We start from the raw sequence: 27,839 nt of genomic DNA, 5'->3' as shown, positions 1-27,839 counted from the left end.
TCACCTTTTTTAGTACCTTGAGGTTTAGTACCATTGACCTTGGAGCCAGACCCTGGAGCAAAGGCTTCTGGTCATAGCCAGGGGAAGAGTGTGTGGCTTGTATGACAGTCACTAACAATTCGCTCCCCCTCAGACCCTTGTGTCTACCTGAGACCTGACCCGCTGCCGTGACATGGGGCTTCTTGCGGACCAGCCATCCTGCAATACCACATCCCACGTCCATCACTGTCCAGGGTCTGCAGCAGGAATACTTGGCCCCGCACAGGACTCCTAGAGCTTCTGGTTGGTAACAGGATAGCTGTTTGGAGTGTTTGTCTCTTAAACCTGGAGCAATGCTGTTAACTCTCAATGATCTGACTGCAGTTCTGGGTGACGGGACCATAATTTACACAAATGAAACTTTCAAAAATGGGCCTCGGCTTCTTTCTGATTGGACCAAAGTTCTTGGAGAGTTGTATGGGACACAATAAAGGAAAAGCTGAGAACTAGTGTGAGGGTGGCGCTTTTCTGTGAAGAAAAGATGTTCTGTGGCCAAGAAAGTGTGAGATACACAGAGTTCCGGACCCCAGCTTGTGAGTCTCACGCTGCACACTCTCTCGTAAAGGCGCTGAGACGTCCTGCAGGGGAGAGAGCTGGCTTAACCTGGAGGCCTAAGTGCCATTTGGCTTCAAAACCCTTTTTTCACATCCTAGTTATGAATGTCTTTTAGAACCAGTGATCTGTGGAACACATTTTGGGAGAAAAAACAAAACAAAATCAACAACAAAAATGGGTCCAGGAGATTTTGTATTTCTTTCTTGAACCTGGGCAAAGCTCCTGTCTAAGGTGGCAATCGGCTATTCCTCCACTTGTTCATTCTTCCCTTAATTCGGTGTAGATTTACCGGCGGCCACAAAAGCAGATGGAGGAGGGGTCAACCACCTCATTTTACAGATGAGGAAACGAGAGTCGGATCGAGTCCCTTGCCCAGAGTGCCTCAGCTCACAGGCGGCAGTGCTGCGGTCGGGACCAGGTGGGGACTGGGCTGGCTTTTCCTCCCCCTGATTGCCTGGCCCTGCCTGCAGGTGGGACTTGAGCGGGCAGACGCCCGGCCCTGGGCTGGGTGCTGTGGACACATCTAATCGCCCACCTTCTGGTGGGCTGCTGAACGGCCTCAATCCCACCTGTGGCTGCCGGGGGAACCCAGTCCCACTCAGCACTGGGATTAGCAAGATGGCAAGAGCCTGGGCCTCAAATCAGGATGCCCAGACAACCTACCTCACCCTTTGTGCCTCAGTTTCTCCTCTGTAGAATGAGGACATTGGCAGGGATGTTGGGAGGTTAAATGAAGACCTGAATATAATGAACTTGGCCCAGAGCAAGGGGTCAGGGGATGTCAGCCACAGGTAGCTGTCTGGGCCACCAGACCCTCAAAGAGCAGTGTGAGCGGCTGAATGTTCAGCGGAGGCTCTTGAGAGGGGGTGGTAATGGTGGTGCTGGGGAGAGGAGGCAGCATTCAGGGTTTGGATCCCATGTCTCTTATGGACAGGTGATTGTGCGGCCTCAGGCACGTTACTTCTCTCTTTGAGCCCAAGTTCCTCAGCTGTAAAATGGGATATGGCAGAGACTACTCACTGCCGATCAAATACCCATTCTGTCTTTCTCAAATTAACAAAACCCTGGTAGGCACCTTGTGCCCAAATAAAAAACTACATTTTCCCCAAACTCTGGCAGCTAGAAGTGGGAGTATTACAAGCTAGAAGTGCTTGTCTATAATATAAGCTGAAGTGTGTGACTTCTAGGAAGTCTTCTTCAAAGGGAGGAGTCCTACCCTTCTCACTCTCCTTCCATTCTGCTGCCCAGGACATTGGAAGTGATAGCTGGAGCTCTTGCAGCCATTTTGGCCCACAAGGATAAAAAAAGCTGTGCACTGAGAAGCCTGGATTCCTGATGACTCCATGGAGTTGCCCCAACTCCTATCTCGTGACATCCTTTACACATAAGAAAAACTAACCTCCATTTTGTCTAAGCCACTAGGGTAGATTGGTTGTGTTAGTTACCTCCCTATATCTACGCCCTTTGCTCTGTAACTCGTGTAGTCCCTAGTGGCTCTGCTCTGGGCCTGGCCATGTGACTTGCTTTGGCCAATGGGATATAAGCAAATACGCTATAAGCAGAGGCTTGAGAAAGCCCTTTGCATGTATCTGCCACTGTCTTGGTTTCCTGTGATTGCCCAAGCAAGAACATGCCCAGGCTGAGCTGCTGGAGGCCGAGACACATGGAGCAGAGTTGTTGTCCCAGTTGTCTCGGCCAGGGCCACTCCTAACCAGCTGACAGCAGTCAACCCCAAACATGCAATAAAGCCCGAACAGAATGCAAACATGTGAATGCTCCCTGCCAAGACCCATCCAGCCCACCCAGAGACTCTTGAGCTAAATAAGTGCTTCTTGTTTTTACACCATTGGTTTTATGGTTGATTGTTAAACAACATTACTGTGGCAGCGGCTATCTGTTATTCTTCTTCCTGTTACACGCAGCCAAACCCAATCTTAACTGACACTCTAGGTCGGCAATGCCTTCCCTGCAGAACGCTTGGGAGGATCAAAGAGGACGACGCCTTCAGAGGGCTCGGCCCAGGGAGGGAGGTGCTCTCTCCCTCTCTCTTCCCTTCCCCAGGCATGGGTCTCGCCAGGGGCTTTTTTGGCCCCATTCTCTCTGATCCCTCGCCCCCAGGGAGAGAAGTAAGTGAGTACATGCTCATGCCAGTTCCAGAGACTGAGCCACTGTGTGCCCGCCCCCCAGGAGGGCGGGAGGATCAGAGGAGAACACGGTTGGCACACAGGGCTTTGGAAAGTTGAAAGTCTTTCAACGAGAAAGCCATGTGGAGCGGTGTTACCTGGCCAGGCTGCTGGAGGCCAGCGCTGCCAAGGAGCTTCTGTGGGGTCTTGGGCAGCCACGTATAGGAACCTCTCTGGGCATCAGTTTCCCCCTCTATAAAAGAAGGTGTTTGCACTGGCTGAACTGCAAAGCCCCTGCCAATGCTGATGGGACAGGCAGAATAACGGCCCCCAAACATGTCCACGTCCTAATTCTGGAATCTGTGGATATGTTACCTTACATGGCAAAAAGGACTCTGCAGATGTGATTAAGGTTACGGCTCTGGAGATGGAAGATTATCCTGGATTACCTAGGTGGACGCAGTCTAATCACTGGAGTCTTTCGAAGAGGGGAAACTTTCCCAGCTATGGGTCAGAGAGCAGAGGGCTGAAGTGTAAGGAGCGCTTGATGCCCTGCTGCCGCTTCTGAGAGGCAGGGGGTCATGGGCAAGGACCGGAGAGAGGTCAGCTTTCAGCTGACAGTCAGGAAATGGAGACCTCCCTCCTACAACCACATGGAACTGAATTCTGCTACCACCAAAACGAGCCAGGAAATGGGTCCTTCCATGAGTCTCAGAAAGGAACCCAGCCTGCTGACACCTTGCTTTTAAGCCCGATGAGATCTGGACTGGATTCCAGACCTACGGAACTCTAGGATAACAACTGTGTGTCATTTTAAGTTGCTAAATTTGCAGGATTTTGTTACAGCAGCAATAGGAAATTAACACACCATCTGATTTCATTTTAAGCCTAGCTGTCACATAATTGTTCACCCACTACGTCCTAGGGGCTTCATGGCGTTATTGCTAATCCGGAAGCCATCTGGCAAAGCTGGAAGGATAGAGAAGTGCCCATTTTGAAGGCGAGGGCACCGAGGCTCAGAGAAGTGGGGTCTCTTGGTAGAGACTGGCCACACAGCTTGGAAGGGGCTGTGCTGGACGAGGGCCGAGTGTGCCAAGCCCAGAACTGATGCCTCTTCTCCCACATGACCCGCTAGCACATGACAACAGGGGGGTTTCCTAACTGGTCGATCTACTGTTCAGTACAAGTGGCCCCAAAGGCTGCAGCCCCCCAGCCAGGCTGCGGTGGGGACGGGCCCTTCCGCACAGCCTGCCTGACCTCCGCAGAGCGCTTGCGTCTGGCTAACACTGAACCCTGAGGAGGCAATGGCATAATTATTTAGGCTCTGTCGCTGACTGCCTGGCGACCACAGGCAAGTCCCTTCACTCTCCATGCCTTGTTTTCCTTACCTAAAAGAAAGGATAATGACAGGACCTACCTCATAACATTGTTGTGAAGGGTCATCATTGAGGACATGGAATGGTGTCTGGCACATAGTAAGCCCTTGGTAAACGTGAGCTGTCATTATAACGAGAGTGACTGTAGGACGCTCTCTGCTTTTTGAGAGCCTGCCTGTACCCAGCAGCCTACGAGGCACCTTGGGAACAGGGGCTCAAAGCCTCACAGCAGTCCTGCAAGGCGGGGTGCCGAAACCCACGGGGAAGATGCAGGCTAAGTAACGTGTCCACGGCTACGTGCTGGTGGGCAGCCAGGCTTGATTCAAAGCCAGGTTGGCTGGCCTCATGCCAGCGCCCAGACTCTTCCCACCCGCTCTGAAACCGGGGCCGAGGTGCGGCTGCTCAGAGCTTGCTGAGGGGAAAATCGTGTCCCGTGCAGCCCTGGAGGGCAGCCAAGGACAGGATGCAGCCTCGAGGACGAGCCCCACGTGACTGACATGCTGTACACACCCAGTCTGCACGGTGGTCTCTGCTTTCTCCTTCAGCTCTCAGCTTACATGCCACCTCCGCAGAGAGTCTCCTCTGACACCCGCCCTGAGGCTCGTCCTCCCTTCCCGTCCCTTTCTGGTCTTGGCCGTGTGAGTCGAGGAGCCACAGACCCTGGAGAGCCAGGCTGAATTCTGGGTCTGCCCCTTCCCAGCTGAGTGAACCTGGGAATCTGTTCGACTTCTCCAAAGCTCTGGCCCGAGTCTCCTTCCTCGGGGGGCCCCTGAGAAGACCCGTGAATATGGGGCAGAAAGGCCTTCGGGAATGGCAGGGTACGGTTCAGAGACGGTATGACAGCTTCGTGAAGTCAGAAGGTAGCTCTGACCCTGGTGAAGGTCAGGGATTGCAAGCAAGGCCCAGTCATTTGCCCCAAAGAAATAACTTTTTCCTTTTAAGGCAATGAGCAAGGTATTTATATATTGAATTTTAGGGTCTGACTAAATCCTACCACTGAATGCATTTGTCTGGAATCGAGTCCCCAGTCTTGCTTCCCAGCCTTATCGTACTTCTCCCCACCCCACCTCACTCCATGCTTCCCTGGGCCCTGCTGCCGATGGCCACTGAACATTCACTGGAGTGCACCCCTGTCTAAGTGCCAGGAAAACCATGGTGGGGAAAAGCAGACCCACCGTGTACTACTGAGTGGTGACGGTGAGGGAGACAGACAGGAAGGAAATGACCGAAGACATAAGGCAAAAACTCAGCCACAGGAACTTGAGGGCCATGGTGCTGGGGCATGTGATCAGGTCAGGAAGGTCCATGAAGATGAATTAGGTCTGAAGGAAGGTTTGAGGTTGGCACGGAGCCATCCAGGCAGAGGGAACAGCATGTGCAAAGGCCCTGTGGCAGAGGAGTCTGATGCTTAGGAGGAACAGAAAGGAGAACTCTCCCTCCCTCCTCCCTCCCGTACTTCCCCTTCCTGGGACGTATCCTTCCCTGCTTGTTAGTAGCCTCTTCCTTCTTCAAAATCAAGCTCAAATGCCTCCTCCTCCCAGAAGTCTTCCATGGCTTGCCTTTCTCCTCTTCCCCAGGAAGACATGATTTCTCCTGCCTGTGATCTCCCTCACCTCCCTGACCCCTCCTTGGGCCTTTACTCATGCCAACTTGTATGCAGACTTGGTCTATGTCTCATCTTCCCAACCAGGACATAAATCTGCAAGGACAGGAACTGTGTCTTCTCCAGTGTAGACTTAGAGTTACATGATCCTGGGTTTAAATCCTAGTTGAGGCCATTTAGTACTGGGACTTAGTATAAATGACTCTGCTTCCCTGGGAAGGGCTTGCACTTCCTCATCTGGCAACGGGGGATCATGTGGCGAGGACACGTGTGGCTGCACAGTCCCCCGTGGGCTCTGTGCATCCATGAGAGTGGGGCTTGTCAAGGGGCATGAAGGGCTTACAGGGGCTTAGAATCCCTTAGACCTGAGTTTCCCAAATTTGTCCGATGGTAAGAAACACTTGCGGCACTTGGTAAAAATGCAGATTCTTAGCTTACTCCTGGGGCTCTGATTCAGCAGGTCTGGGGCAGAGCCTATAACCTGTATCCTGAAAAGCTCTTGTATAGTGCTGATGCACAATTTGGTGGGGAAAGTGAGGCCCAGGGAGAGGGAGTGATTTTCAGGAGAGGGATGGGCTGGATCAGTTATCTTAGTTCTTTCTCCCTGTGACAGGATTATGCACCCACGCCCTTTGCGGAGTAACTCTGCAGGGCTCATTTACTGTGGGTGACTGCACCACAAGCAGAGACAGGCGTCTCTGTGGCATGGCTTCGCCTGGCCACTTGTGTTCCCACCGTTTACCATGGGGGGTGGGGGGGAATAAGACTGAGCGGCTGCTGGTCCAACGAGAACGAGGGGACACATGGAAGACTGAATTCAGTCCACGTTCTGGAGTCCTGCCCAGCATATCCTGTGCAGATTAGCTAAACCCTAGTCAACCCACAGACCAGTGAGTGAGAAAAATAAATGTTTATTGTTGTAAACCACTGAGTTTTGGGGTGGCTTTGTTATGCAGCGTTATGGCAGCAATAACTGACTAATACACTGAGATCATCCAGTAAATGAATGGCAAAGCTGGGATTCAGACGCAGGCCCCCTGTTCCTAACCCAGTGCTTGTTTCTCATGGCTTCTGCCCCTCAATCCTGGGGGCTACCCTGGCACCTCCTCTCTGAAAGCCCCTCATATCCACTCAGCGCCATCGCTTTTCTCTGGGAGCCTCCAGCTGCAGACAAGAAGGCTCCATGCCACAGCCCAGACCCCATCCTTGCTGCTGATGTGCTGCGGCTTCTGGAGCAGGCAGCCCCACCCCAGGGCTCTCAAGCGGATGCTGGGAAGGGCCCCCCCGCCCCCAGCCAGGGAAAGAAACTCAGGGGCTCTGGGGAATTCTAGCTTCTCCCCATTGAAAAGAGTTCCCACCCCTCCACTCCCGTTGGGAGCCCGACTTCCTTACCTCAGGGCTTTGTCAATCTGAGAGGCTCGCAGCTGCGGCTCCACAGTCTGTTAGGTGCCTCTGCCAACAGCTGCTGTCTTTTGAGGTTCTCTCAGATTGCCCACCTTGAGTCAGCTCCATCCGCACCCCAATCTGAGCGGGACTTAAGTGCATCCATGGTGCCTTTAAGAACTGCAGGCACACGCTCAAAAACATGCCCTCTCAGCCACAGCAACACCACAAACATTCACAAACAAAACCACACTCCTCCTCAGACACAAACACACAGACAGGCAGACCACATTCAGGCAAACAAACTCATGCTCATGAATGCATGTATCAGTGAGAAGCCACACACCAAGGTCATATACAATCACAAACACATGGTCACCGAAACAACGACATAGCCACACGTTCCCCAAATATACTCACTCACACGCACAGTCAGGCCCACAGTCACACTCACGGTCCCTTGGACGTGCCCTGGATTTAGCCCAAGCACTGGAGTCTGTCAGACCTAGGGAATCCCTGCCTCTTCTCCTTCCTGCTTTATGACTCCGCTTTTCTGAGCACCGTCTGTGAAATGGGGACAGAGAGGCCTCCTTCTCAAGGACACCAGGGGATGCAGCGAAGTCAAGCGCGCAGAGCACCCCTCGGCCACGCCCCACCTGGTGGCCCTCTCTCCTGTGCACGCCCTCCCCGCCTCTTGAATTCCATGTCTTCCCCTCACTCCCTTCGCATTTCTGCTGGGCCTTTACACTTGCGTCCTCCAGCAAGCCTCCCTGCACCCGGACACTCCGTCCGTTTCCTGGAGCCCGGCCTCCCTTGGCCCCTCCTTGGACAGGGTCACGTCACAGCCGGGGCTGGGCAAGGATTGCTGCGTGAGTAACTGAGGGGCATATCCACAGGGCCAGCCGCGAAGGTTTCTACCCATGGGTACCATGAGGTCCTTGAAAATCTCCCATGGCCCTGGTTTGGGGGATGAGGCTGCCATTGTCTCCCGGACCAGGCCACACAGAGGTCTCAGGTGACCCTGAGGACAGTGGTCTTTGAGGGGAAAAGGGGCTGGACACCTATGTGAAATGGACTGAAGAAGGGCTAGGGGATGGAGGTGAAACTGCATTCTTTGGCAACTTTCTTTGCTGTGGAGAAAAGCAGGGCGGAAGGTGGAGGGCGACGCGGGGTCGCAGGAAGGATGAGGAAAGGTGAGCGCAGGGAGAGGAGTTTTGGTGGAGTTAGACTGGAGTGGCTGAACGTTCAAAGAGAGCACCTGTGGGAACTGCTAGATGTCCACTGGAGTCTGTCTCCCCCCTTTCACCGTGACGGATTTAAGTCAGGCTGCGAGAGATTACACTTCCCAGCCTCCTATGAGGCTCGGTGACACCCCAGGGCCAAGTTCCTTCCGGTGGAAGGTGCACAGAAGTGATGGGGGCCACGTTCAGCTTTCGTGCTTAACACACTGTCACTGCCCGGGTCTTCTCTCCCTGCCCTTCCTGCAGGCTGGGGCACAGTCATGTCTGCGACCCTGCCTTGGCCACGAGGGCGCAGAGACCACAAGACGGAAGAAGCCCACCTGGAGAATAGGTCAGAGCCACACTGCTACCCTGGGCTGCTCACCCCTGGACTCCTACGTGAGAGAGAAATGCAGTTCTGTGTTCTCTAAGCCCCCCAACACCGCGCCATTTTGTTACAGCAGCTTCACTTTCGCCTTCAATAATACACGTTCAACAAGTGACAGCAATTATGATAAATACCACTACAATGCTAACACTCTCCCAGGTGGCTGGATCACACGCACAGCCTTTGAAAAGAGGAAACCACAGGTGTGAGGGCGTCTTTAACGAGGGCTGGCAGGAAACCCATTTGGCACAGCGCGGCGCAGCGCTGCCCCCGGAGCCTGCCTTGAAAGCGCTTACCTGCTTGGTTGGTGGTGATGTTCACAGAGGCGAACTGAGGCGAGAAGGGGCTCTGGTCGGTGACGCCATTCACGGCCTGGATCTCGAAGGTGTACTGGGTGTGGGCCAGCAGGTCACTGATGTAGATGCGTGGCTCAGTCAGGCCCAGCTGGCGGGGCGCATACTGCACGTTGTCCCCGCAGCGGGTGCAGGCGCCCCGGCCCGAGCCGCAGCTCTTACAGATGATGTTGTAGACGAGATCCTCACGGCCTCCCAAGTCGCGGGGCGGGGTCCACTCGAGCATGAGTGAGGTCTCGTTGACGCTGGAGATCACGGCCTGGGGTGCAGAGGGGATGGCTGGGGAGGGGGAGGGGCGCCAGTCAATGGGGGCTGTGGGGCTTTGCTTCTGCCCTGGTTCCAGCCCACACCTCCCAAAAGGCTTCCCCAACATACTTTCTCCTCTCCACCCACCAGAGAGACGTCTCTAAAATATAACTCTCATTCTGCTGCACATGTGCTTAAACCTTTCTCCCTGGATGCCAACCTCCTTGGTGTTTGTTACTAGGGACAGTCTTTTTGCAATGAGGGTTATACCCACCCAATAGCTATTTTCTTTGCTTCCTTAGAGCAGAAGCTGATTTCATTTGGGTGGCAATAAGTCCAACTAAGAGACTATATTTCCTAGCCTCCTGCAATGAACTGCTGGCTACTGATTATAGCGGAAGTTATAGGTTAGGATTTTTTATTAAAAGGAGACAGCTATAGAGCATCCCTTTATCCCTCTCCTTTCTGCTGCCTAGGACATGTGCGATGGCTGGAGCTTCACAGCAATGTTGGACTATGAAGTGACCTGACAGATAGAAACCATATGCCATGAGTGGCAGAGCAGAGAGAAAAAGCAGGTTCCAGAGAGCTTCATGGATCTATTGTACTATCCCAGGACTGCTATCTTTGGGCTTCTGTTCCGTGAGAGAGTTACGTCCCTATGGTTCATGCCACTGGAGTCGGCTCTCTGGTACTTGCGACTGAATGCCATTCCTGTCTGATACAGCAGCTGTGACAATGCCCTCGTAGTCACCCTTTCTTAGAGGACCTTGGCCTGTGACTCGGGCAGCCGCTGCCAGGTCAGAACACTGGGCAGCCTTTTCTGCCACAGACACCACCTGCGTAGGTTCTTCCTCTGCCAATCCTGCCATTCTCTGTTCCTTTGCGAATCAAGACCTTGACTTCATCCTCCATGTGACTTAGCAGAAGGAGGTAGGGAACCGGACGCCAGCTCTGTGATATCTGCACGTTGGCAGCACAACCGCCCCGGGGACAACCCCAGGATGGTTCTTTCGCAAGAAATGTTCCATTTCTCCCCCCAGATACTGGCTACTCCTCGCTCAGGAAAGACAGCAGCCCAGCCTTCGCTCTGGGCTTTTCTGCAGGTGACTATGGACTCAAACATCGCCTTTGAGGGGCCCCCGACATACTTGTACAGGGCATGTCCAGCGGGTCCAGGTCTGCTCGGTAGTACCCAATGCGGCAGACGCAGTTGGTGGCCCCTTCGGAAGTGGTCCGGCTGTTGATGGGACAATGGGTGCAGGCCTCGTCCCCTTGGTTAGCCTTAAAGGTTCCCGATGGACAAGCTAGGAGAGAAGACAGAGAAAGTCACTGAGTAAGCCAGGAGGCACAGAGAGGACCATGCAGTCTCACAGAGGGGACACGCAGCATCACGGGAGGCCACGTAGCCTCGTGGAAGGCCACACAGCATCACTGCTGAGAAACACCACCTCCTGAAGTTCTTGGGGAGCCTCCACTCTCCAATGAGGCAATCCTAGCTGTCCCCAGGAGGTTCCAGGCTACCTGCTTTCTTGTCTCTAACGCTGTCTATGCATTCAGCAGGGGCCCCTGGCAGGCCTTCCTTCCTTACTCCGGGGGACGCTGTACTGCAGCTTCTAGGACCAACCCTGACTTAGTCTGAGCACTCTGAAGAGGTTTGCCGCAGGGCCTGTGGCCCAGCCTTGCTTACCGATGGCTGGTTGGGCCCTGACTCCTGGAACTGGAGTCCTGGGTTCTAGACGGTTGAGATGAGGACGTTATAGTAGAAAAGCCCTAGCACAGTGCAGGGCATGTAGAGAGGCGATGTGGCAGAGCAGGCAAGAACTCTGCCTTTGGAAGCAGACAGGCCTGGGTTTGAGTCCTGGCTTGGCTTTTTACTAGTTGTGCGACCCTAGACAAGCAGCTTAACCATACTGAGACTGTTTCCTTATTTGTAAATTAGGATTTTAAAGCCCATTTCTGCAGGCCATGGTGAGCATTTGGCATAAGTGTGTAAAGCACATGACATGGAGCTTTGCACAGTATAGATGCACAATGAATAGTAGCTAGTGTAACAGTAGGTGTTTGATCAATTTAAAATAAAGGGGTATGCAGTACTAGGGACCGCCGGAGGAGGGCAGTGTTTACGCTTGGTGGGCAGTCAGCCATCTGCGCTCTCCCAGGGTCTTTGGCTTTCTTTCTTGCTCTGGGGGATGCTCAGGATTTGGGTTCAGGCCCTGCAGCTCAGGGCTTAGGTTCTACAAGAGGTGGCCACTCCTGTGTGGGCCCATGTGCCAATCCACCCTACTCTTCCTCCTGGCCCTGGGCTGGGAATCAGGGGGCCTGGACTCTAGGCCCCGCCCCTGTCCTGGCTTGTTTCTTCTTCACTTACTGGGTTCCTAATCCCAGCTCTGCTGTGGTGCCTCGGGGGAGATCATAGAAGGTGTAAGTGAGAAGGTGGACAAGGGAAGAGCTTTGCAAGGGGTAAGTTCCTCTTCGGGACGAGGTGTGGCTACGCTGTCCATGGGCCAGGGGCTGTCACGTGGACCACAGCCTGTGCCAGGGTACTGCGCGACCTTTGGTAAGCAACCCCACCTCTCGGGGCGTCACTTTCCTCATGTATAAATGGCTCACGTACAAATCGTTTTTCCAGTCCCAGGCATCAAGCTTATCTTTCAAGTCCCAGTCTTAGCAACACCCCTCCCCAGCCCTTCAACAGCTCCAGCTCGGAGAACCCATTCTCCTTGGTACCAAGATATTTTGAGTTCAGAGAGCTTTACTCCCTGGCCACAATCATTCACCAAGGGGTCTCCTGTCCATCCTCTCGGCTCCCTGAGGACTGGGGCCGTGTCTAAGTCACAGTGTGTTCCCCGGTGCCTAGCTCAGAGCCCAGCCCTCAGCAGACACTCCATAGAAACACTTCTAGAAACTGCCTGCTACTTGCGAAGAGCTTGGGCTTTGGAGGTCATGCAGTGAAGAGTGGCGGTGAGCCTGCAGGCTGCCTGGCAAATGCCAGCACCACCTGGGCCAGCAGGGTTGACCTTGGGCAAGCCACCTAAGCTGTTCCCTCATCTATAAAATGGGAACAATAATCTCTATCTCCTGCAGTCATGGTGAGGATGATATTTGGTTAATTTAGGGAAAAATGCCTAGAACAATTCCAGCATTATTAAACTGTTGGGCTCAACTACCAAATCTGCTGTTTCGCCTCCTGCTGTTTTCTTACTGGTAAGAGGAGCTACCTCCTAAAGTGGCCATGGGGATTGCAACCGATGACCAGTACTGGCCTAGGGTTGGGAGGGGACAGGGGCTGCTGTTACAATCTTAAGGCCTGTCGCTAGAAAAATGGCACCCCCACCCTGGGGGCCCTACTTTGCCAGCCTTTGGAGGAAGCTTCCAGAAGGTGGAAACCATCCTAATCAACAACCACTTACCGATGCCACCCTGACTAGGCCCTGTGGGGATCTGGGAGGAGAACCGGCTCCAGCCTAGCCCTTAAGGAGCTGTCACGTGAGGGGAAGACAGGACTTCAACACACTCACCAGGCCAGTGACACCGGCAAGGATGGCGGTGAGTGCCTCCAGGGAGTTACTAGGGCTTCCACGCACCGACGGGGAGACAGCGCTCCAGCGCATAAATAGGAAACGGCCGACATTTATTGAGTACTTAGGAAATGCTGGCACTGTTCTAAGGACTTAACTCGTAATAACTCATCCAAGCCTCACCCAGGGCGGTGACGGAGGTGATGTTATCGCCCCCATTTTCAGATGGGGGAACGAAAGCTCCAAGGTGAAGCAACTTTCCGAGGATGTGGGCTTACAGGGCAGAGCCAGGATTCGATCCCAGGTGGTCCGACTCCAGGGGCCACTTCCCTAACCACCACACTACACCACCTTTATGGTTTTTGCATTGCGTCAACGGCCCATGAGTGCTGACCAGGGATTGGCAGCCTCTGCTCTGGGCACCTGTCCAGGGCTTTCTCCACTTTGCTGCACTGCCTCTGGGGCCCCTGAGCCTCTTGCCCTCCCCGGTCTCGCCTCTCCCCTCTCCCTGTCAGCTGGATAAAGGGATAGCCCTGGCTCTAGCCGGGCAGTTGACTGCTCTGAGCCTCAGTTTTCTCTGCTGTAGAATGGGGCACAGGGCTCCGGTGAGGGTCTAGGACCATCCTGAGAGATGCCAAAGGGCTTTGGCTCCAAGGCCAGGATCCCCCTGGCTCCCCCTCAGGTGAGAGCCTGCCCGGCTTAGCATGCCTCTTCCATCTGTTGGCGATTCCTGGGCCCGGCTGGTGGGCGGCTGCCCACTCTCCCTGTGTGCTGTGCCAGCCCCTCCATCTGGACCGCTTTCCCGGCTGTCCTCTCCCATCACCGTGTCCTGGCCCCCTCTGAGACTCCCTAGGCTGCCTCCTCCAGGAGCTTCCCCTTGTTGGGTGTGCTACCCAGCCACCCCTTGGCCCTCCCCTGGGCTTTCTGTATCTGTTGGCGACCTGAAACCCTTTCTTCTGTCGTCCCGCCCTCTCCTTCCTGCAGCCAATCAATCACTGCGTCTTCCCTCCTCAGCAGTGTCCTGTCCTGGCTCTTCTTTGCTGCCCTCCTGCCCACTCCTTAGCTTCTTCTGGCCATCTGGCCACCTCCTGCCCACCCTCCACGCCAGCTTTCCAAAGCGCAAACCTTGCTGTGTCGCGTAAAAATCCACAATGGCTTACAATGGAATATTATTTGGCCGTAAAAAGGAACGAAGGACTGATCCATGTTACAACACGCCGAACCTTGAAAACATTGTGCTTTGTGAAAGAAGGCAGCCACAATGGGCCACATCTGGACTTACATGAAATTATCCCGAATAAGCACATCCATAGAGACAGAAAGTAGATTAGTGGTTGCCAGGAGCTGCGGAGAGCAGAGAATGGGGAGCAACGCTTGTGGGTAATGGGGTATCTTTTCGAGGTGATGAGAATGTTCTCAAATTGACTGTGGTGAGAATTGCACACTTATGAATACACTAAAAATCACTGAATTGTACCATTTAAATAGGGGAATTGTATGGTATGTGAATTATATCACAATAAAACTGCTATTTAAAATAAATTCACAATAGTCCCCCCCCCCAAACTCCTCAAGATCCCCCAGGACACCAGGACTGGCACATGCCCGTCTCTCAGTGCCAACCACCCCAAGCTTTGTGCCTGATGGTCTACACGTTAACGGCATACGGTGCCCACCCCCAGACCCCCCCATACCTCTGGCCTTTGGCGATCCTGCCCTCGTTACCTGGAACGCCCTCCCTTTATCATAAGGCAAAAAAGACTCAGTGCAGGTATCACCTCTTCTGGGAAGTCTGCCTTAAGGCCGCATGCAGGTTTGAGGTGACTGTTTTAATTACTTACTTAATGAACTTATAACTACCTGGCTGGACAGTAACCTTCCGATATGAAGCCAGGTACTCCGTGGGTGATGGCTGGATGAAGTGATGGCTGGAAAAGCATCCGGCTCAACCACCTCATTTGATATTTGAGGAAACCGAGGCCCAGAGAGGGGCAGAAACACATGGCTCTTTCCTGGTCTCAGCTGTACCGCGTGACTGCGGGCTGTGCTGGGGCCTCAGCTTCCACCAGCCACTTCCCCTCTCACAGAGGCCTGGGGCGGCGGCCATCCACAGAGCCTGGTGCCCTACGGGCCACGCTGCTCCTAGCTTCTCCGCTGGGAAGGCGCCCATCCTGCCAACATCTGAGTCTCGCACAGAAGTGGGAAGAGAACAATGAGACCCGAAGACACAGACCTGGGCAGCCGCACCTCCGACAGGTGTGTGGGCTCGGGCAGGTGCCTGCTGTCTCTGGGACTCAATCTACTCCAGAAAGGGAGCTGATGGTACCTGGATGGTACGGACGCAGTGAGAGCCTCTGAATGGATCTCCCCGCACACCGATCCTCCGTGATCCGATGAGAATGAGTCAGACCCTCCACACCCCGCTTACACTCAGCAGCAGCTCCCCACAAGGCACCAGAATTATCTACACACCTAGTCCTGGCCCATAAGACCTGCCAGGTCAGCTCTGCTGTCTTCCTGCCACTTCCTGCCACTCCCCTCACTGCGCCCCAGCCCACCGGTCATCGAGAGTGTTCTCACCCTCTGCTTGGACTGCTGTTCCTGCTCTTCCCATGGCTGATGCTTTTCATCCTTCAGGGCCCAGCTAAATGTCACCTCCAGGAGAGGCCCTCCCTGACCACCTGGACTAAAGCAATTCTTTCACTATAATGCCTGTCTTTGTTTGTTTCCTTCATTGCCCCTCATCACAATTTGTAATTATGGGTGACCATTGAACAACATGGGTTTGAACTGCACGAGTTCACTTATACTTGGATTTAAAAAAATAAACACAGGAGGCCTTTCATATCCGCGGGTCTCATTCATATTTGTGAATTCAACCAACCATGGATTAAGAACAGTTTTTCACATTCTCAATGCGATCAAAAATCCATCAGAGATTGGTTGAATCCACAGAACTCAAGGGATGTCTGTAGGGTCAAAAGGCATAGGCAGGTTATCGACTGCGTGAGGGGTTGGTGCCCCTAATCCTTGCACCTTGAAGGGTCAACTGTATACTAGAAAACAGCCTGTAGACGTGTGTGCTGTCTTCTCCCTGCGCTGAAGGACGTGGAAAGCAGCAGAGGGAACCAGGTTTGTCTGGTCTTATTGCACCCCTAGCTTGTGACAGAATGGTAGGAAGACAGTACATGCTCAATATGTTTTTGTTGAATGAACAAACACACCCCTTATAGGATGTTGTGCGACTCGGATAAGAAAGTGGATGAGGAAGTACTTAGCCGAGTAAATGCCAGGTTTGCTGCCACCATTATCATCTCAACCTCATCAGGCCGCATGGATGCTCAGATCCCCCCCGACATCTCCTGTGTTCTCCCCATGGGTCTTCCCAGGGGCCTGTCCACTGCGGTGACCCACTCATCCTGGTTTTCAAACTGGAAGCCCCATCTCCTGGAAACACCCTTAGTCGCAGGCAACCGTCCTGTACACCTCTCCAGCCCCATCTGTCACCTCTCTCATCTGTTTGCAGGTTCCTGGCTGCCCTGGCTGCACACACACGGGTCCCTTTGCCTGAATGCCCTTCCGCCTGGTCATCCTGTCCCCTGGGATTGGTGAACCTTGACATGTGCACCTCTGGGAGGCCTGCCCCCAACTCTGTGCAGCAGATAGCTCAGACCTCTGCTGCAGCAGCCCAGACGCACGCTCCATGGGCTGCGGTGTGCCGGTAAATGGCCGACGCGGGGCACGGGGTGCGGGGAGCCCTGTTTTGTTGTGTCTGCTGTTTTCTGTGGTGTAAGTGCTCCCAACTACCAACTTCAGATAACTGAGTTGGGAAGAAATGCCCACAGTTGGCTCCTGTAAGCCAGGCTGGCGCACACCAGCTCCATCCTGCCACTGGACCTAACCCTGTGTGACTTCTCTGTGTTCTGCCCACTGGACGGTGAACTGTGGTTGGTGTAGGGGCTGGGTCCTTAATCTCCACACGTCTATCACCTAATATAGGATCTAGCAAATAGTAGATGCTTGGTTAATTCAGCTTTCTGAACGAAGGCAGGTCTGTCTCACCAACTGGACAGTGAGCGACTTGAGGGCAGGGGCTGTGGGTTTTAGGTGCACATACCTCAAGCACTTAGAACACCTAGCAAGTTTCTTTATAAATATTAGCTATGATTACTCATCCAGAATGCAAGGACCATAATAATTCCCATTTATGTGCCTTCCAGGTGTTGGGCCCAGTACAAGTAATTTACATGGATTTTCTTACTAAATTCACATGACCATCCACTGAAGTAACATGATCACCCCTCCCTCCATTTTACAGATGAGGAAACTGAGGCTCAGAGGGGGTGAGGGACCACGCCAAGGTGCCATAGCTTCTAAAATGGCAGAGCTGAAGTCGGACTGCAGGTTATTGTGTTTCCAAAGACCTTGTGCCCAGGTGCTGCCAGACACAGAAATTATCGAGTGGCTGAATGTCAGGACTGGAGGCCACCTTGTCAGCCTCCTGAAGGGATGGGGCCTGAGGGGGTCACTTAGAAAGGGAGAAGCAAAGCCTGGGCCCCAAACACAGCACTTGCGGCCAAAGGAGCCGGCCAGCACCCGCCTCCTGCTGATGCTCAGAGCCCTTGGCCAGGCAACCCCAGGCAGGGACGGATGGCAGCCGGCCGCGGAGGGGGAGGAGGATTACAGGGAAACAGATTTTCTCCAGCCTGCCCCCTGGGCTCTGGGGATAGGTGATAATTGACCGAATGAGCCCTGAGTCAGGCCAAGGCAGGGCTCCATCTGGGCCTGGCACGGAGGGGCTGCTAATTGGCACTGGGTGATCCTCAGAGCGTCCCTGGTTGGTTTGCTGCTCGGCTCCCTCCTCTCCTCCCAGAGATTCTGGCTTACTCCCCAAAATGACTGACGCTACAATGAACTCAAAAGCTTGCCGGCCCAAGGCGGTAGGCCTAGGGGCAGGGCGGGGAAGAGCTTCTCTGTCTTCTGGGTGTCCAGTGGTCCTAGCCGAGGAGGGCTCACCCCAGTTTAGCTCCAGCTACTGAGAACCTGAGCAGGAGGTCTGATGACATTGAACCTGGGCCTGAACTGTGGAGCCGGCTGCCAATACTAAGTCCCAGGCCCGCCTCCTGCTAACTGTGTGCCCACAGACAAGTTACTTAACTGTGTGCCTCAGTTTCCTTGTCTGTATAATGATAACACTGACCTTGTATTTGTTGCAGAGATTACATGAAATAGTATAGTGAGAGCATTTGTCACAGTGCCTGCCTGGTTCACATTAAATGCTATACGCGTTTGCTGTTGTTATCGTCATTTGTTCTTGGCCCGCCACTTGCCAAGAATGAGACAAAGATGTAGCCCTCAGGACTGCTGGTCCAACTGGGGAGATGGTGAGTGATGAGTTTATGCAATAGGCATTTAATAAGCCCCTCTTATGTGCCAAGCACTGGGCCATTGAGACAAAGGGCCCAGGCTCTGCCTGCAAGAGGGGGCTGGATGGTACCCCCTGGAGGGCTGGAACACCCTCCCTTAACCAGGCCTGAGAGCTGGCCACTGGGCGGGGCGGGGGCGGGGGCGGGGGTAGTGGCGGCCACAGACCGAGTTCTGGGCTCTGCAGTGCCAGGTATGAAGGGCAGATGACATACGTTCCTGCCTTGGGACCTCCAAGAGGTTCTGGGTTTGGGTCAGGAGAAGAATGTTGACTGAACAGAGCGAAGAGTCCTGGCCCTGGAGCAGGGAGGCCCGGGCTCAGCTGCTGTGGTGGCCCCTTGCACTGTGAGCCCACTCCGCGCTTGGGCAGGACCATCTCTATGGCCCTTTGAATGGTGGGACTCTGGCTGTGGACAGGCGCAGTCAGAGACTATGTCCCTGGGCCCTGCGTTGCCCTGAACTGTGCAAAAGCAGATCTGTGTATTTTCTGGGGCTTGTGCTGTGCGTATGTCAGGGCTGAACTTGTGTTGTTCTTGTGGTTGTGTGGGTGGGGTTTGGGGGTCTCCCACATGCAAAGTGGCTTTTGCATTTTGCATGCTTCTGGTTTTTGCTGCTGAGGTTGGGCCAGCGGAGTCAGCCCCCCTGGGCTGGGCTGGGCAGGGTGCCCAATCCTCTGTGCCATGGGCAAAGCCACACTGGAAGCAGGCGGCAAGCTCCTGGGAGAGAAGGAGCTGCTAATCCCTGTGGCCACCATGCGCCTGCTGGGGCCGGGCCTGGAGCTTCCCCAGCCCATACCTTGTCCCAAGTCACTCAGGGAGTAAGGGGCAGGGCCTGTGCCCCCATAGTCCGTGTGCTTTCTAAGACCTCCAAAGCCTCTCAGGGTTCGAGCCTGATGAAAGTACTTCTCCCGGCCCTTGCCCTGCCCTCCCCTCCCCTGGAAAGGGGGGCCCTGCCTGGCCAGGTTATGCCCAAGGAGCACCTCAGGGTCATTCCCCTGTGGTGGTAGCTCCTACTGGGACCACCCAGGGGGTGTCAGTCATCTTGCCCCCCCCGCCACATGCCCAGGTACCCCTGGCCTGCCCCTGCTGGGACCCGGGCTCTGTGGTTCCCTGCCAGTGGCTGGCAGGACTACAGAAGTCAGAAGGCAGCGGCAGGAACTGTGTTAACATGCCTCCCCTTTGCCTGAAGGGGGAAATCCAGGGCCTCCCCAGGCTGGCCTCTACACCGGCCATCTACCCAGTCCCTCTTCTGCTCAAGGACCTTCAGTGGCCCCCCTGTGCTTGTGGAGAGTCCAGCCTCAGCTCCCAACAGCTTCTGGCTGCGCCCTGAGATCCTGTCACAGAAGGCGGTGTCCAGCTCCTCAACACTCTGTGCTCAGTCTCACCTCTGGGCCATAGCTCAGACAGTTCCCTCTGTCCCAGCTCCAGCCAGGCTAGCTCCTTTTTATCGTTCAAATCTCAGCTCCAGCCCAAATCACCGTTCGGTCCTTCTCCTAGGACCAGGGTTTGGGGCCCCTCTCCTGGGCTCCTGAGGCCGCGCCACTTCGCGTCGGGCACTGCGTGATCATACGGCCGTGATTCTCCGCCTCCCACACCAGGCTGTAAGCCCGGTGAGAGCAGGAACCCACAATGGCTGTGGGAGGCTGGACAGGAGGTCTCTGGAAGTGCTGTTGACTGACTGAGGCTCATAAAGGTGGGGTCTTGTGCTTAAGGTCACTCAGCTTGCGTGTGGATGGAGATTTTGTTCTAGGTCTCTGGGGCCCCCCAGATCATGTCAGAGCCCCAGAGCTCCTCCCTGGGCCCCCAGGAAGGGCTCTCAGTGTCTTCCACCTTTGTCCTTCTTGGCATTTGGTTAACATTCATCCCTCTATGTCCCCCCTCCCCACCCGCCCAACCGTGAGCTCCATGAGGACAGACACCACGCCGGCCCTGTTCACTGCCTGGCACAGAGGAGGCCTGTAGGTCCTTTGGCCCCAAGGCCGGAGTTACCAGAACTTTCATGACCACTGTGTCTCTTGGCAGCTCCTCCCCTGCTGTAGGTGGCTGTGTGGGGGTGGTAGAGCTCAGTTTCCTGGAGGAGTCAGACCCTGCACCCGACAACCTGCAAAGGCAGGTGAGAGTGTTTCACGCCCAGCCCTTCCAGCCCTGGGTCCTGCGTTAGGCCCCGGGCCGGCTCTGGCCTGCCTCCCTTCATGCTACCCCCACAGAGGGGCTGGGAGCTCCCGCCCGCCCAGCAGGCAGCCCCATTCCTCCAATTTCCTCCCAATTAATCAAGCTCTGAACTTTTTAATTATCTGCCTGCAGGGTGACTCCCCACTCTGGTGAAGCAATTAAGGACATTTCCAAGTGCTGTGTGGCTGCCGGCAGGCAGCTTTGACCAGGTCTTGATGGAAGAGGTGAGCAGAGGGAGGGGCTGGTGACAAGACGGGTGGACAGGAATCCCCCTGGGCCACGGTGCTGCTGGGAGGTTGTCCTGGGGTCCTGGCCAGGGCCACTCAAGTGATCTGGGGCCACATTGTTCACTCAACCCTTTCTCTGCAGCTAGAATCTGGCTTCACAGATCCCAGATAGTTACCCAGCCGCTGGGTTAGGTGCTTTACAAGCTTACCGCACCATGACCTTGACCCTGGGAGCAGGGAAGAGAATTATCTCTATTTTACAGATGAGGAAACAGAGGCTCAGAAACATTGGGCAACTCCAGAGATGCCGCTGGGATTTGAAGCCAGCTCCGAGTCGCCACATCCACTTCATTCTATTGTCTCTTAAAGATCAATGGGGACTGTCCACGTGTCCAGGAGCACTGAGGAAGGGCATGGGTCAGGGAAGCCTCTGGAGGAGAGGCCACCCAGACCCGATGGAAGATCACAGGCTCTCCACGTGCAGGGCCACGGGAGGGCAAGGGTGTCGCAGGCATGGGGACAGCCTGTGCAAAGGCACAGAGGCGTGGAAAGCACAGTGTGCGCCTGGGGAACTACAAACAGTTCAGTGTCACTGAAGCTTGAAGTTCGAGGCTGAAAGAGCGGGAGATGAGGTTAGAGGAGCAGGTGGGGTCTGGGTCATTGGAAGTTGAGAATATTCATGATCTTCGGGTTGAAGCTTCTCATTTTACGACCACAGAATAGATGAGCCACACACAGACAGTGACTTGTACAAGGTCACACAGCCCATTAGAGCTGGGGCTGTAGCCCGGGAGTCCTGATGCCCAGCCTGGCAGGGGAGGCAGAGGGGAAGAGAAGTGGAAGCTGTCATATCACGGCAGTGGCCTCCGACTGGCGTCTTGGCTTTTGCCCCAGCCCCCCAACCTCCCACTTTCCTCTGGTGGCAGCCTGCTCTCAAGGTATCAGCCAGAGGGGTCCTGCAGGTACTGCAGGATAAGCTGAGCTGTGGGTTGATCCTCTGCTCAAAGCCCTCCAATAGCTCCCATCTCACTTGGAATACAAACACCCCTTTTACTTCTCTGGGTAAATTCACTGGTAGGCATTTTGTTCTTTTTTTGTAATCGTATCTCCTTTGCCTCTCTGAACTTACCTGCTACTATTCCCTCCCTTTTGTCTACTCCATTGCAGCCACACTGGCCTCCTGGCTGTCCTGGGGCACAGCACACCACCTCTAGCCCCAGGGACTTTGCATGGCAATTTCCTTTGCCTGGTTCAAGCCCCAGCTCAGCTACTTCTTCACTATGTCCCTTTCTGAGCCTCTCTTCTACAATTGAGGTTAATGCCGCACACTCTGTCTTCCTCCCCAGGCTAACATGGGATCCTAGTAAGAAAATGGGGAACAAATAGGGCTTCACAAAAGCCCTCCTCCCAGTTCGAGGTTATCACTGCAACAGGGCTTATAAAGGTCCTTCAGGGGGATGGAGCCTCCCAGCCTGTAATCCTTTGGCCTCACAGATGCTGGAAAAGCGAGTGTTAAATAATAATCACAATGTGCCTGAGGGGAAGCCGGATGTGTTGAGAAAGCTCAACACATCTGGCAGGGCCAGACCAAGTCCCCTAGCACATCTGGCTCCTGTATTGACAGGTGGTGCAGTGGGTCACTGAGGAAGGGCCTGGAGGGTCCAGTCCTGGTGCCATAAGGGGGTGGTGGCCGGATGGAGCTGGGGAGCATCTCCCAAGCTGCCACGGGCCACTGCCCCGCTGTGGGTCCTCCCCACAGGCCATCCATCGGACTTTGGTGGCTGTGTTCTGAGAGATCAACGGAGGACCCAGAACCTGGGCTGCCAGATTCCCAAATCCCTGCCTGATTTTATCAGCACCAGCCACTCCTGCTGAGGCTTGGGGAGCCTGGGAAAGCCCCTCCTCCTCTCTCCAGCTGGGGGGTACATTTTTGGGGTCACCTCATGTAGCACTTCCCCTTCTATGGGATCCAGAAATGTGGTCATCAGCTCCACCTGAGGGAGGCCCCTAGGCTGAGACTGGCCCCCTCCCTCCTCCCACCTGCCCCAAGAAAGCCATGGCCATTAATAAAGGACACAATTAGCTGTCAGCAGAGAACATGTCTGGAATTTTTTACCTGCTCATGAGCTCGGTTAAGGCAACAAACCCCCGGACCCCCCGGGGAAGCAGCTGCCACACACCTTTCAGGCGCCCCGACGCGCGGCCCAGGGCAGGAGGGGTCTGTGACTTTTTCAGTGTGGGTTACGCAGGCCCAGGCCTGCGCGGGGCAGTTTTTTCCAGGCCAGTGGAGAAAGTGACAGAGTAAGAGAGATTTCCTGGCAGAAGTTGTTTTTTTCAACTCAACAGGCAATACAAATTCAATACAATTTTCTCCCCCTCCCTGTGCCGACTTAGAGTGTTTTAGAGCCAGAAGGACTTCAGAGAAGAGTTTGTTCAGTCTCTCACTTTACACCTCATTTTACAGCTGGGAACCTTGAGGGCCAGGGTGGGGGAGTGGCCTTGTTTGTGGCAGAGGGAACTAAATAGGCTTCTCTTTTTGCTCCTCTGTGGATCTCTAGCTCACCTAAAACAATTAGAATTTGTAGCCCAAGTCCGAAGGACTGGTGATGTAGTCCCTAATGGTCGTTCTGCACACAGTGCTGAGTTCTGGCTCTGCGCTGGGTCTGGGCAGGGTGGGTGGTAGGGGACAGTGGCGAACGGGGAAACATGGTCCCTGCCCTCATGGAGCTAAGGGTTTAGTGAAAGTGACAAGATGGAAAGAAGCAATGGACCACACAAATACTTCAACACAATCTGGGATTGCCTTTACGGAGTGTGGTGAGGGAAGGCCTTTCTGAAAAGGTTGCATTAAAAATCCAATCCCTGGGGAGAAGAATGTTTGGATGAGCAGCAACAATATTTGCAAAGGTGGTACAAGCCTTTGCCCTAACAATGCCATGAGGTTGGGATTTGTCACCTCTATTCTGCAGACGAGAAACTGAGGCTCACGGCAATGAAGTGCCTTCCCCAGGGCACATGGACACCAGGCCCAGGAGCCTGGGCCTCCAGTACCTGCCTGTCTCTCCTTGTCCTTCTGGGCCACTTCCAGAAGCTCTGCTTCCCCCGGGAACCTGAAAGGTTGGTCTGCTTTGGCCCTGGTAACCTGTGACTTGAATGCTAATGAAAATCTCATTCAAGAGGTCCTGGCATTTGGCGCCTCAAAGAGAAGGGACTAGGAAACACACACACAGAGAAGGGGAGCTTGCCCACATTCTCTCTGAGGCTTGGGGGGCCTGCAATCACTCTTCCTCCTAGGGGTACAGAAACCGTTGCCCTCCTCCAGTTGGCTTCTGGGGAGCAGGCACAGGCCTCAGCGAACCCGAGCCATAAATCAAACGTGCAAGATGTGGCTTTGGCAGACATCCCAGTGAAAAAGATCTGGGGGTTTGAGTTGACCACAAGCCAAAAGCTGCTGAAAAAGCCAATGTGGTCTCAGACCGTCAGAGTGGAAGTGGAGTGACAGCCCAGCATCCTCCCTGCTGCTCAGGCAAGGTCAGTTTGAGCTCCACATTAACAGAAGGTGCGAGGAGTGAGAGCGGGCAGCGCACCTCAGGCCCCCAGCCTGCTTCCCATCTGCAGCCATCTCCGGGGGGTGATGGGGGGGGGCTTGGAGTGCACTCTCAGGTACGAATTGTCCCAGGGAGCCCTTTCAGGACACACAGCGGAGTTCCGGAGCCCCCCTTCCCCTGGGGCATCCTTTCGTCCGGATCTATGGGATGGACCAGTTCTCTCCTTAAAATGTGGAGCTTCTGCCTCCACAGCCCGGCCCTTCTAGACACTGTGGATTTGAGACCATGTGTGTGGTCTCACTTGGGCCTGCCCTTCATTCGAGGACAGGCTTACTGAACACACAAACAAATAAACAAAAAAGCCCAACAAGGTTTTCCTAAGGAATAGCGTTATGCCCAGCTCTGTGCTGGGCAATTGGGCAGAGAGTGGATGAGAGCACAGTCCCTGGCCTTGAGGACCACAGCTTAGAAGGGTCCTCAAAGAAGGTTTTCCAGAGGATCCACTTGAACTGGGTATTGAAGGATGAGTAGGAGTCTGTCAGAGCCACTGGAGACGAAGGACCTTTCAGGGAGATGAACAGTGTGTACAAAGGAGGGTTGAAGGGCGTGGCAGGTGCTGGGGCACAGGATGTGGGAGGGAAAGAGTAGGACACAAGAAAAGACCAGGGACCTGAGGTTCCGTCACAATGGGCTTTGTGTGCTCAGTGGCGGAGTCTGGGGTTTTATTCTCTAACTGCAGGGGAGCCAGTGGTGGTCCTAGGCTGGTGTTCAGACGGCCGCCCCGGTGCCCCCGACTCTTTCTCCCGAGTAGCCTGCCCAGGACCTGGCCTCCTCACGCGGCAGCCCCCTATTCTGGCCTCTGCTGGCCCACGCGCGGTGACCAGGGTAAGGGATGACTGAGGGAGGAGATGCCTGGCCTCCGAGCCCAGAGAAAGGGGCCAAAACATTGCTCTTTCTAGAGCTGATAACACTCAAGCTGTTTTGAAAGACAAAGGAAGACAAGACAAAAGAATGAAAGGAGGGGCGTTCTGGGCAGAGGAAGAGCCTGGGTAGAGGTGTGGAGAGTTGAAGCTGCACAGCAAGGCCCAGGACCTGCAGCTGGAGCCCCGAGTCTGTGAGTGCGGGGGTGCAGGACGTGAGGCTGGACAGGCAGACAGGGCTAGGGGTGGACAACAACAAGCCTCCCGCCCAGCACTGGACGATGCGTTGATGCCTCTCTGCCTGCTGCCGGCAGATGACGTAGCTCTGCCAATGGCATGAGGGTTTGTGAATCCACAGAGAATTGGAATGAGCCTGCCCCGCCCCTGGACCGGAATATTCTTGGGTCATAGAGTCCCCCATGGCAGCGCAGGGACCTGGGGATCGCAGCCTCCTCTGCAGGGTCCTCTGGGTCTCACTGACATGAAACATCCCCAGGGATAGAGGGCTTCTTAAAAAGTTACTTTAAAAATACTTGGATCCCCAAATCTCACAAAAATCCCACACCTTCTCAGTTTGAAAGGGCCAAAAGTTGAAAACCATGAGCTGACAGCAAGATCTGCAGAACAAGGGATCTTTGGCCAACAGCTGGGATACTTCATGACAAATTGCCCAGACACGGTCATTTTAGAGCAATCACCTTTAAATGGTGCTTCAACCTGGCCCTAAATGTCTCCTTTATTTGAACAGTGTGTTTGTGGGGCCTAGGCTGCTGTTCCCAGTTTGAGCATTGGTTTTATAAAAAGAGGAAGTGAGAGAGAGAGAGGGAGAGGGATGGAGGGAGAGAGAGAGAGAGAGAGAGAGAGAAAGATCAAAGCAGAGGCTGCTGACAAACCTCTAATCTCATAAACTCTTTCCTTATCTCTGTCTTTATAAAAATGGGGAGGCCTGGTTGTCGCGGAAAGTGGCTCTGAAAGCTCATAAACTTGACAAACACTTAGCTCTAGCACCCACAGGGAAGGGCTCTGATCCCGGAGAAAAACAGAAAAACGAAGATGAAGAGGGGAGGGAGGCAGCTTCTGGTGAGGGGCTGCCTGCCGAGAAAGCCCACGCTGTCACCAAGTGAGGGCTTGAGAGCACAGCTTCCTGGTTTACATTCTCTGACCTCATGGCAACCTTGTTTGAGAGAGTCTTCCCAGTTGCAAGAGAGGCCAAAACTAATATTTTAACATTTGTAATCTTCTGATAAATAACAGCTCACATTTAGGGCTTACTCTGGGCTAGGTACTGTTTTAAGTGCCTTATGTGGATTAATTACTGTAATCTCAAATTATACTATAATTATCCTCCTTTACACAGGATGCAGGCACACAGAGGTAAGTCATTTGCCCAACATCGCCAGTTCCCCGAGTGGCAGAGCAGGGGTTTGTGCTGAGATGGCAGTGTGTGCTCTCTGTCATTCACTGCAGCTCATCGTGCAAGGGGTGGGGCGTCTCTCAGCGCCATCTGCCCCCCCTCTTCTCACTACAGCCTCCCGATGAACTCCTGGCCCTGTTTCACAGCCGAGGACACTGAGGCTCAGTGCGAATGGCCTGGCCGAGAGCATACAGTGCGGGGTGGCAAAGCTGGGACCTACCCCGGTCACCTGGTGGCACCAGCCTCTACATCTGACCACACTGAGAGTCCCCAAGGGGCTGGGATCAGTTAGCATCCCGAGGGTCAGACTCTGGTGGCCCTGGGCGGCAGGTTTTGTTTACTCTTCTGGACTCAGAGTCCTTTTCTGAACCTGAGAGCTCTCAGCCGAGTTGCCTCAGAGCAGCAGTCCAGTTAGTGCTTGCGGTTAGTGCTTGGGCTTAGTCCAGCCTCATCGCTTCCTAGCTGGGCGACCTTGCATAAGTCATATAAACTCTCTGTGCCTTAGTTCTGCCATCTGCAAAATGAGGATAGTACTGCTGTCTCCCTCCTAAAGTTGTCGAAAAGATGGTTAATACACATGAAGCACTTAGAACAGCGGTCCCCAACCTTTTTGGCACCAGGGACGGGTTTCGTGGAAAACAATTTTTCCACGGACTGGGTTGGGGGGATGGTTTTAGAATGATTCAAGCGCATTACATTTGAGCTCACCTCCTGCTGTGTGGCCCGGTTCCTAACAGGCCAGGGACGGTCTGTGGCCTGGGGGTTGGGGACCCTGGACTCAGAACACTGCAAAATGTGCAGCGATAAATGTTAGATGTTAATATGACTGTGGTCTCCTGCCGTTGCGTCTGCCCTGTACCCTGGACCAGGCAGCCAAACCGGACAGCCTCCTGACTGGCTCTAAAGCCCCTCACTTTACAGATGGCTGCCTGGCCGGGCCAGCCTCTTAGATGCCTGGCCTCCTACATCTCAAAGAGAACGCAGCACTCTGGGTTCAAATGCCAGCCCCAGCTCTTCCTGGCTGAGGCCTTTAGACCATTGGACGCACGTCTTTGTGACTCTGTTCTCTTGTCTGTAAAACAAGGATGCTATACCTGTGTTAATAACACAGGAGTGAGAGTGGGGACTAGGCTCAGACAGACCGGGTCTCTGCTTCTTGCTCTCTGTGTGACCTTGGGGCAGTTGCCTGAACCCCTGGGGCCTCGGTTTCCTCAGCTGTAAAATGGGGACAGTTCCTTGTAGGGTTTTATACTGAGGACCAAATGAAGTTATAGCTCCATGATGCCATGTCCTGCCCTTTAGAGGCTCATTAAGTGGCTGTTAGGATC

At 54.3% G+C, this 27,839-nt stretch overlaps 1 protein-coding gene across 1 annotated transcript in view; it reads right to left on the bottom strand.

Moving 5' to 3' along the window:
* EPHB2 (EPH receptor B2) overlaps positions 1-27,839 on the bottom strand; it is a 169,827-nt gene that overhangs the window by 26,020 nt on the left and 115,968 nt on the right. Inside the window, exons 4-5 of the mRNA XM_054571462.1 lie at positions 10,438-10,593; positions 8,984-9,319 (exon numbers count right to left, since the gene is read on the bottom strand). Coding sequence (XP_054427437.1) covers positions 8,984-9,319; positions 10,438-10,593 — 492 coding nt within the window. The remainder of the gene's footprint in view (positions 1-8,983; positions 9,320-10,437; positions 10,594-27,839) is intronic.

Source organism: Pteronotus mesoamericanus, unplaced genomic scaffold (genome assembly GCF_021234165.1).
Source record: "Pteronotus mesoamericanus isolate MK-2021 breed Mesoamerican mustached bat unplaced genomic scaffold, CSHL_Meso_final contig_221, whole genome shotgun sequence".
NCBI lineage: Eukaryota > Metazoa > Chordata > Mammalia > Chiroptera > Mormoopidae > Pteronotus > Pteronotus mesoamericanus.
This window is presented reverse-complemented; position numbering and strand designations above follow the sequence as displayed.